Source organism: Panthera pardus, unplaced genomic scaffold (genome assembly GCF_024362965.1).
Source record: "Panthera pardus isolate Hobbes unplaced genomic scaffold, ASM2436296v1 HiC_scaffold_3, whole genome shotgun sequence".
Lineage (NCBI taxonomy): Eukaryota > Metazoa > Chordata > Mammalia > Carnivora > Felidae > Panthera > Panthera pardus.
The window spans coordinates 46,578,572-46,589,714 of record NW_026526876.1 but is presented as its reverse complement, the minus strand read 5'-3'; the positions used below and the strand labels follow the sequence as shown (position 1 = coordinate 46,589,714).

Below are 11,143 nucleotides of genomic sequence, written 5' to 3'. Positions count from 1 at the left end.
AAAGCTAAAACAATCTTTCCTTTCTCCCACAACAGTCCATAAATATCACTAGTCTCCTCTTATGTCGAGGTTGAAAGGAATAATTCTTTTATTAGATGACCATCCTTACATCCACATGAATATTTGTTCATCCAACATCACTGAGCTGCTAGTTTTTCAACTGTAATGAGTCCGGGTACCTGGACTCTGGGAAGAGTCCTGGGGAAGGAGACAGACAATCTGGTAAGGACCATAGCACAGGCCTAGGTCAAGAGCTAGAGGGACCCAGTGTTAGACAGGCAGCAAGAGGTCTCTGGGAAGCCTTTCTATAACTATACTTTCCAGTTCAAACCAGTAATTGCAATGGTAGCTCTGATCTTTTCTTCTTTGGGCAACCACCCACTCCCCTTTGTTAAATAAGTACTCCCTGAAGGGATTGAAGAAACTTCCTGAGGGCAGGGACCCTGTCTATTTATCTCTAGCACAATGTCTGGCTCAGAAATACTTGTTGAAAGAATGTGTAAGTTTTGGGGGATATTTACTATTTGCCAAATATCAAGACACATGTAAAGAAATATAAAATAAAATATGCTTAGAAAATGCATGCAAAGAAAAAGAATCATTATAAAACATCCTATTCTAATTCTTCTTATTTGTCTAGTGATTCACATGCATTTTTCCACTTTGAAAACCACACATCCCTGCCTTGCCTTCACCACTACGATAGCAACAATAACCAACATTTCTTCAGCTCTGGGGTGCCAGGCTCCATCTCAGCTCTTGATGTACATTATCACACTTAGTTCTTACCACAACTTTCTTTTAGAGATCAGTCAGCTGAGCCTCAAAAGGTAACCAACCTATCCGAGGTTACACAGCTAAATCTAGCCTGGAAGACTGCTTTTTAGTCCCACATGCCAGTTAGTCTCCTGCCTACAGAAAGGATCTTTACAGGCATGCTCATGTTGAGTTCTGCCAGCCTCATGGCATAGCTTATTAGGGCAAATCACCCATAGGCTACACCTGGGTCTACCCAAGGCAAGATGAAATATGTGATGCATTGGACACAACAGGTCCAAACCAGTTATCTCTGTGGTAACTTTGGCCTTTCCTTTGCAAGATGGCTACCCACACCTCCTTGTTAAACAGAAACTCCCACAGGTCCTTCCTATAGGTAGGGCCCCAGAAGGTCAGTGGCTCTTCCTTTCCTCAATCCTCCTCCCTCAGATGGCTGGCATTCTCACTGGTGCTATTTCTTTATAATATCATGGAGATATAAAATGAAATGAGGGGCGCCTGGGTGGCTCAGTCGGTTAAGCGGCCGACTTCAGCTCAGGTCACCATCTCGCGGTCCGTGAGTTCGAGCCCCGCGTCAGGCTCTGGGCTGACGGCTCAGAGTCTGGAGCCTGCTTCCGATTCTGTGTGTCCCTCTCTCTCTGCCCCTCCCCCGTTCATGCTCTGTCTCTCTCTGTCTCAAAAATAAATAAAACGTTAAAAAAAAAAAAAAATGAAATGAAACCTGAGTCTTGGGTATGTCCTGTCACCATGGAAACAACTTCAAACCTGGGTGCCTCCAGGAAAAGTGGGTGCTGTTCTTCCAATAGCAGTGGAAAAAAGGGACGGGGAACTGGACAAAGCCAAAACAAGCTCCTGCTGGGCTGGCAGCAGTTTCGGTAATACACATGGCATGTTCCACATTGGATTATGTCATCAGCAGCAACATTATCAACCTATATTCCTAATCTTTGACACTGTGCTGGCCTGGTACAGAACGTACCAACCAAATGAACGACAGGTCAAATTATCTTACTTTTGTGAAGGGACATTTTAAAGTCTATTAAGGTGGCTCAAAGAATATGGTAGGAAAAAAACAAACAGTAATAAATTTTAAGAACATACTGTGACTGAATTTTTGTTTCTCGGAATGGGAAACCAAAATTTTCCCAAGAGACTCCATTATTGAAGCCATAAATAAAATATCCCTGCTTGGTTGCTGTGCCTGCATGGCCTTGCTCTGGAGAATGAGCTCAGAATGAGAAGCAGGCAGTCCAGGGGAGGCTGGGGAGGTGAGCAAGATTTGAGACCATTCTGCTTCTTCTGCATGCTGCCTGCATATCAGACCAGGATGCAAGAATAAAAAGCAAATTATGCTTTACTGAAGACCAATAAAGATGGTTACCATGAAAATTATCAAACAGGATTCTAAAATTCAAGGATGTTTTTTTCTAGCTGATATCCTTCCTTTTTTCTTTCCATAAATGTACATACTCTGGAAGTAAAAGCAAGTGCATGGTGCAGGGACCAACTACTTGCCTGATCACCTAGGTGCTGTGTTCTAGTTTGTCTGCTCATAAAACTCATGACCAAGTGTTGGTGACTTAACTTCCTCTCTTCCTTTGTAGAGGTGGTGTGGAGAGATGAATATTAGATCCTAACTAGCACTATAGTGCTAGCAATACTCAGCCAAAAAAAAAAAAAAAAAAAAAAGGTGACACTTGCTAAGTCCTATTTGATTGAGTCAATGTGCTGGACACATTATGGCTACTATTTGATCCTAACAATAACTTGAGTATGGTTGCTGGTATCCCTAAATTCATGGATGATGGAAGATAGTCCCTAGAATTGCAGTTACTTCCTCAGAGTGATCAATACATAAGCATGCAGTCAGGCTTCAAATCCCCATCTGTCCAACTCCAAAGGCAACCTTCTTTCTACTTTATCCTGCTTATTTCTGAGCTTGGAATAAACCATTAGCATGATTTTAATTCAATATAAATATAACTTAACAGTTCTGTCATAGTTTTCAAATAATTTTCTAATGCCTTAAAAAATTCAGCTTTCCCAGCTATCCTGTCTCTCATTAAAATGATCCCATGGGGCACCTGGGTGGCTCAGTCGGTTAAGTGGTTAAGCGTCCAACTTCAGCTCAGGTCATGGTCTGATGGTCTATGAGTTTGAGCCCCATGTTGGGCTCGCTGCTGTCAGCACAGAGCCTGCTTGGATCCTCTGTCCCCCTGTCTCTGCCCCTCCCCCACTTGTGCGCTTTCTCAAAAAATAAACATTAGGGGGAAAAAAGATCCTGTATCACCTAGAGGGGAATTAGAAGTCTCTTCATGACACGCAAACTTTTAATCTTTGGCTTGTTCCAAGCTGGCCTGGAGAGTTAGCCCTGAATGGCCCCACAGAGATGGTGTGGTATGTAAGGTACTTTAGTCACTTCTACGTAGGCAAGTTTTTTACTTTCATCATTTCTATCAGTCTGAACAACTGAACGCAACAACTTTTTTCCTTAAAATCACAGCCCTACAATCAACAGGCCTGAAATCATATAAAATAAAGGTATAACAATTCTTCCTGAGGTTTGAACTCTTGACTTCCAATGGAAAAGACAGAATTTCTATTTCATAAAAAAAAGGGGGGGAGAATACAAGAGGAGAAAACAAAACCTCCATGATAGTTTGGGTGTGTGCTTGGTCTGATCTGCCAGTAAGTTTCCTATTTGGTAGTTATTCCTGTTTCCTGAATGGCAGGCTGGGGCCACAGATTGGGAGGGGGTGGGGGGCTTCGAATCAGAACAAGAATTTACAAATCCTAGCTCTTCCATGAGCATGTTATTTATGCTCTGAACCTTAGTTTATTCCTCTGTAAAATGGAGTATTTGCTTCATAGGATTGTTGCAAAATTAAGCAAATAATGTACATAAAAATAAAACACAACAGTCCTCTTCATTTCACTCCCAATTCAAATAGCAATCCGTAATCATAACAGCCATTTTATTACTGAGTCCTTACTATGTGCCAGGCACTGGGCACATAGATTATCTTTTTACTAAGTGAAACCAGTATTTGAAACCAGGTTCACTGACTCCAGAGAATGCCCTGTGCCCTGCTCTAGGTTCAGATTAAAGGATTTATGAGCAATTACTTCTGCAGGAAACAGCTGCCCATGAGGGTGGTGGTTGATGTGGCTGGATATTTGGCCAACTAGGGAGAGCCATGCATAACCCTTTGTTCTCCCACTCTGCATAATTAGTACCACTGATTTTCTGCTCCCAAGGATTAGTTGCCTGACTAAACTAGGCACATAATAGATGTCCAAAAAATGCTTGTTGAATAAATAAATGCAAATAGTAAACTGATTGCTCCTGATTTAACCATTTACCTACCTTGTGTAGGAAGCATTTAATGCCAACCTCCTCTCCATTCTCCTCGTACGGATACTAACATATTAAACAGATTTTGAAAGCTGTTAGTTCTCCACCGTCCACATTAATTCAATGTTCACCAACCAGTTATTAAGTACGTACTATTAATCAAGGGGCCAGGGATTACACATGGGATCTATTGCAGGGTATTAGAAAACAACAAAGCCCAGCTTACACTCAGCTATGGGATACACAATACCTTTCAGGCAGCAGTGACCTTCGTGGCTTTGCTTAAATTAATTTTTAATTCACATTCCCTGAACCCCTACTTATTAAGCAGTCATGACAGGCAGGCTAAGAAAGCATCCTGTGAAGAAGCCATACAAGAATTAAGAAGGCTGAAGGAAAAGAGGTGCTAAAATTTGGAACACAGTGTAGGGAAAGACCATAGGGCTGGGAAGCCAGGCTATGATTCCTGACCCTGTCATTCCCATGAAAACTTCCTAACCTCAATTTCATCATCTATAAAATGGGAATAATCAGCATTTGTCATTACTTTCCCATAGGGTGGTGAGGACTCCTGGGATGATGTGAGGAAATGCCTCACTGCGAGGATCTTAAATGAGGTCACGTAGGCAAAGTGCCCAATTGAAGGTGTGGTGCAAGCCAAGCACTCCATGAACATCAGTGATCTCCCCTCACTTTCCCCAGCCTGATCTCCTGGACAGCCCCTGAGGTGTAAGAGCTTGAAGTGTGAGGATTGCTGGTTTGAAGCTGGTTGTATCTAGCACACATTATCTTTTCTCTCCTCCTGGTCTGCCAAAGGCAAACAAGAATGAAATGATAACAGACACATCCACTGAAGCAAAACAGGTCACAGGAATAAGATAATATACTCAAGGACAAATAAAAGTCAATTGCAGCTCAGCCCAGAATGCATAAGTAAAAATTCATGGGAAGTAGATAAGGTATTTCTTATTTTACACAGAACAGACTTTTAAAATAATTTCACCAATACGAAAACACACGAATATGTACACACTTGTGTGGTTTTAATATCTTCTTTCTTCACTATTTAAATTGCCCAACCAAGGTGAGAACTCTCTAAGCCATGGAGAAAAGCTTTTGGAAAAGTTATGGTATAAAATCAAGTGTAGGCAAAAATATTTACTGTGTTAAATGAAGGCACCAGAATACAAAATTACTTACACTGACTGGTTATGCAAAGCTATGCATGTAGATGATCCTGGAGGCAAACAAAAACAGCTGATTTATTAGAATGGTTGAACCATCACCCAGCGCCTAGAATCTAATATATGTTTCATAGTTGTTCAGTGAGTGAGAAGACTTGATTCTCTGTATACTATAACTGAATACTCATTTCCCTTTGTTAGCCAGTTATTCAGAGATAATGCTGCCTCTTTGTGACATAATTTTGTTTTTTTACAATTCTTTTATCTCTTCATTTAATGCAATCCAATTTCCCCCAAAGAAATTTGTATAAGCAGAAAAATTTGGAGAGTCTAATATGGGGGTTAGTAGACAGAAATCCTAAAGGTCACTCATGCATTTCTGATACCAAAGATAAGAGAAACATTTGTAGATAAGCAGGAGACCTGATTTTTATTCATTAACTGGCCAAATATCCTTGGAGAAAACAATCCCACAGGGTCTCAGTTGACAGCTCTGTGAATGGGGTTAGACAGATGACCTCCTGCAGGCTTTTCAGTTACTTTAAATGTTAAAAGTCAAGATAAAACTTGCTGGGTCAATTAAGACTAGATGAGCCTTCCAAATATTTGAAAACTTTATTTTCTCAAATGAGCACCAACACAGATTGAAATATGACAGAAACAATGCACTTTTCTCTAATACTGAATAACTATGTACAAATACAGGAAAAAGTGAGGACAAATTATTTGAAAATAATTATCTTTGTTATTGAAGCAAAGTGACCTGAAAAATGCCACCAAAAAAAAAAAAAAAAAAAAAAAAAAAGATAAAGAAAATAACAAAACCCAAACCCAACAAATACAGTTTGTAAACACAAGCATAAATAGACAGATTCTATTCTATCGAAAGATCGTCTCTGCAGGTTGGAAAAGGGAACCGACTCTCACTTTCACCAAAATGTTATATAAAAACATATGGGCAGATCCAATTTGGTGATGATTATAGCTTGTTTCTTCTTGGCTTTACCTTTCACTGATGGCAGATTTCATGACTGTATTTTGCTTAAAAAGATTAAACATCTCTTTCCTCCACCTTGACCACTAGTACGTTTTCTGTTAAGAGTCAGACTCTTTCTTAAAATATATAAGTTGATTGGGTTTAAGATTTCCTAGAGTCTTCCTGAACCTGAGGCAATCTGATCTTAAAATAAAATAAGCTGTTTACCTACAAGGTATCGTGTATGATTTTACTGATGTTCTTTTAACCCAAACCAGTTAATGAGGTGGCTTTTACAACAAAGGGAACCCTACGGTACATAAAGAGTATACTCACATCTCAGAAACACAGATTTGACTCTGATCTTCACAAAACAACAGATTTCCTTTACAATCTGTGAAAGTTGAGCACACAACGAAAGAGGAGCAAACTGGCAATAGCTCCATGCTCAGAAAAACAAAATCCTCATGGTTTGCACTGTTGGTCCACTCAGAAACAAAACCACCAGAGAGAAAGAGAAGAAAAGTCTTATGTGCCGAAGGTGTAAACTGTAGATATAGCGTCCCCAATTAAAAAAAAAAAAAGAAAAAAAAACAGGAGGCACAATCCAAAGTGCTTTTTACACACATGTGTGCATGAGTGTGCGCGTGTGTGCACACACACACACATTAAAAACAAGATCCCAATTTGTTGGAAATTCTTCTAACAAAAGGAATCACTAAGTTGTTACTAAATTTGATTTTATTTATTTACTTTTCTAGCCAATATTGGTACAAGAAAATATTTCAATTCTCAACCTGGTAATGTAGTGCAGAGTCTGTTCCTTTGGGAAAGAAATGCAGAGAGGCATTGCTTTACTGCCTCAGTCCAGACTAACGTGATACAGATCTTTTTTTAAAAAGAGTATATTGATGATCACTATTTCCCTTAAAATATACTTCAAGAAATGCAGAGGAAACCATAGAATTTAAAAATGAAAATAAAAAGTGCTCTCAGGGGATCTGAGAAAACAGCACCAAATATATTATTTAAAAAATTAAATATTATTTACAAAAGTATATTTCACAAGCAACTTTTTAAATATATATATCCACTTGAAAATCTTTTTATAAAGGGGACACCTCTTTTTCACACAATGACCCACCAGTAAAGATTTACTCTATCCTATCTCCATGATCTTGCTGTCATAGGAGTTGGGGCAGCACTCAGTCAGGCCCAGCTGACAATCTGTGGCCATCAAGTTTGGCTGTATTTGATTCATATCAAATCAACCCATCAGCAGCCTGAGACTAACATCCTGGGGGTTTGGGTGTAACCCAGGGCTGCCAATGCCACATGACCTAGGGCAGCATAGGGGAGATGGAACTAGAGGGTCTGCTGGCTAGATTTCAGTTGCAAATGAAGGCAGCTGCTGGCTGAGGTATAGAACTTCATGCCTTTCCTTTCTCACTCCTCCTCTCCCTGCCCTGCTACTCCCTGCACCCTGCCTAGGTTTTACCATCAAACTCCAATTCCCTGAACCTGCCAGGGGTGAATGGATGAGGTCTTTGGTTATGCTCTGAGTCAATAATTTGGTGAGGAAATTAAAGAATGAACTGACTGAGGCCATGAGTTGATGTGTCCCCATCACTCAGCTGCGGTCTCTCCAATACTGCTAGACATTAGGTAGACAAGCCATGAATGGAGATAAAGTTATAAGAAGCACTTTTGGTTTCATTGACACAAAGGGATAGCCTAATGAGTTGTGTTTTTTTCCTCTGTAGTTATGGAAAAACCAACATTCTACTCAGATCTTTCGCACCAAGTACGGCGCCATGCACCCACTGGATGCTCAATGGGTAATAGCTAAAAGAAAGAAAGAAAGAAAGAAAGAAAGAAAGAAAGAAAGAAAGAAAGAAAGAAAGAAAGAAAGAAAGAAAGACCAGAACCTGGGTCTAACTGAAGCCTGCTCTGATCCATGCAACAGTCAGAGGCCTCATCCCCAAGGAGCAACAGTGGCACATGGGTCTCTTCTCCCTGTTGAAAATTCTAGGGCACCCCATGTCTGGTTTCTATATCACCACACTCCATTTTTAGTTTCACAGACAAAACACCTACCCATGTTTAACCCCCATTTTCTTTCTATGAAAAGGAGTATCAATAGTCAGGACTTTCCCCGAGCAAAGGGGCTTATCAAAATCCATAAATGAAGGCCACTACCTTCAAGGGAGACAGAAAGAGGGATCTATAATTTTTGTGCTGGCAAGCCAGCTTAGGAATGTGAAAGTAGAAAATGCTTTTTATTGAGACCTTGGCCCTGGGAGCCAGAAGACCTTTTTCTCTGGGAGTGGAAATGAAATACTCCTTCTGAACATCATTCTGCTTTTTAGCAATGTGGGGAAAACTTAACCTCCCCAGGATACTAAAATACTGAAACATGTGGACTAAAAGCCTTTGGGAACAAGATTCAATTTCTAAGAATCCTTTTTTTTTTTTTTTTTTTTTTAATTGTCTTACAGAGGTGGTCTACAGCTAAACCTGGAGCCACCTGGTTTCCTGTCAGTCCTGCAGTTCACTACCTCCAGGGCATGACCACGCCTACCTCGGGTCCCCCTTCTGCAATCAGCACACAGAGACAGAAAAAAGCATTTCCACCATGGATCACTCCCTAGAGGAATTTGTTTGAATTCTGGAAATGTTCTGGGTTGGCTGCTTGAATCTTGATTATTCAATTTTATAGATTCTTGCCTCTATGAACTCATTCTTTTTGTGACTTTTTAGGTGAACTTTTTCTATGGGATCAGCCCCCTTTCAAGAATGAGATACTCTAACATAACCTGCACATATCTTAACAATAATTACATTTTCAGTCTAAGCAATAAAATTAACTCAGTTAAATGAGTTTCGGTCATGCACCATGTACTGGCTGAAGTGTTGTAGAAAACACTTCATAGTGTCGGTTAACTGTAACAAACTCCTTTCTCTCATGAGCCTTATAGGGATTTGTTCCCCACTTCCCTAATATAATCAACTTTGGTTTGGGAGATGGGAGGTGGGGGCTAATATCAGAATTTATAACTTGATGTTTGACATCATATCTAAGCCCTCCCCACTGCTGGACCACTCTGACAATTTCTCTCCACACAAAGCATTCAAGTCCGAGGAGAATAGCTAGGGGCATGAGGAATCTACTGGCTGGGTTATCACTAAGCTCAAAGCCTTGGGACTTTGTTTTCCACAATCTACAATGATAGAACTGGAGAAAAACAACCAAAACTCTATGTACAAAGAATTGCTGATCTCACTGAAGCCATTGTATACCAAAGTGGAAATATACACTAACCTGTAATGGCTCAAATCTAAACTATTCCCAGCATTTCCCCACCCCACCCCCTTCCTTGCCACAATGCTCTTCTCTTATTAAGGGTCAGGAAAAAAAGGTCAGACAGAACTGCTAGCTGGTTCTACTTTTTTTTTTTTTTCTGGCCCAATATCTGAGCCATTTCTGTAGGAGCTCCCAAACTACAGCCCCCTTTGTTCCCTGTTCTCAATTACTGATTTTACTTGGTTGGTGGTCAAAGCCTTTGGGATGTTTGGATCTTGCACCCATTGCAAAAGGCAGTCTCCCATCCTCTCACCAACAGTGGCTGAAGAGCCAAAGAAGATTACCTGAAGGGGCACTGAGGCATCAGAGTTATCAAAACCATCTGGGCTTTGCACTCTCTGCTGCCAGGACACCCCCAGCTGGACCCAGGAGGACCAGGCCCCTGTCCCACTAGTTAGGGCGCATTCTTGTGCTCACATGCTAACCGGACACAGCTGGTTCAGGAACAGAGCTTCTGATCAGAGAGAATGCAGTCATGAGGTATTTTTTTTCTTTGTCCTTTTAGACAAGTCGATTATTTCAAGCCTAAGTTACCAGGACTCCAGGAGCAGCACAATTTTGTTCCTACCTCTAACGTCCCGTCCCCTGACCAGCCCTGGGACCCTCACGGCTCCCCATTTCCTTCTTCCTTGCACCCCCGTGCTGTGCCACTGCTCTCCTGACAAGAGGCCATCAAGCAGCTCTTAATGAGCCCCAGGGCCCTTATCAAGGTGGGCTGCCCCATGCGGTCAGGCATCTGTTCCTTTCGTTGTTTTGTTTTCAGCCAACACTAGAACAGAGAGAAGCCAGGATCAACTCACAAACAGATACAAAGCAAAGAGACAGAGAGACAGCGATTTAGAGGCCGGTCACCAGAAAGACGGCTTCAGGGTGGGAGAATGCCCCAGATGGCAAGGCCCCTAAATGGATGGAACCAAGTGTTCAGTCACTCTCTCACGCTTGGGTAGAATGTTTGGTTGGATGGCGTTCACGTGGACACTGGGGTAGGTGGATACCCTCCAATCAGTCCCAGCCATTGTCCTTGATCATGTGTGCTAGCTCAATGATGTATTTGCCTTCTTTATATTTCTGGCTGCTTTCAAAGGCATGTTCCTAGGAGACACAAAGGAAGAGAAAAGACACCAAATGACCAAAGACAAGTAGGTGACTTTTTTTTTTTTTTTTTTTTTTTTTTTGTAGCACAGGAGCAAAGGCAGGTCAATGACAGGGATCAGGACGAGCTTCAGCCAGACTCACTGGGAGAATTCTCACCATGCAAACATGCCAGGTCGCCTTCACTTAATACAGTTCTGAGGCAGCACCAGGACCTTCTCAACATTTACAATGGAGTTTAAATATTTTGCAATTTAAATGTTGTAAGTACTTTCTCAATATTTACCATAGAATTTCTTCAAGATCTTTGCTCATTTAAGTCTTTGCCCAGGGGCACCTGGGTGGCTCAGTCGGTTACTTGACTCCTGATTCTGGTTCAGGTCATGAGATCAAGC

At 41.2% G+C, this 11,143-nt stretch overlaps 1 protein-coding gene across 2 annotated transcripts in view; it reads right to left on the bottom strand.

The window, feature by feature from the left end:
• Window positions 1-5,917: 5,917 nt before the first annotated feature.
• Window positions 5,918-11,143, bottom strand: part of YPEL2 (yippee like 2) — a 65,188-nt gene continuing 59,962 nt past the window's right edge. For both annotated transcript variants that reach the window (XM_019431066.2, XM_053892941.1), the window contains exon 5: window positions 5,918-10,748. In XM_019431066.2, coding sequence (XP_019286611.1) covers window positions 10,659-10,748 — 90 coding nt within the window. In that variant the 3' untranslated portion in view covers window positions 5,918-10,658. The remainder of the gene's footprint in view (window positions 10,749-11,143) is intronic.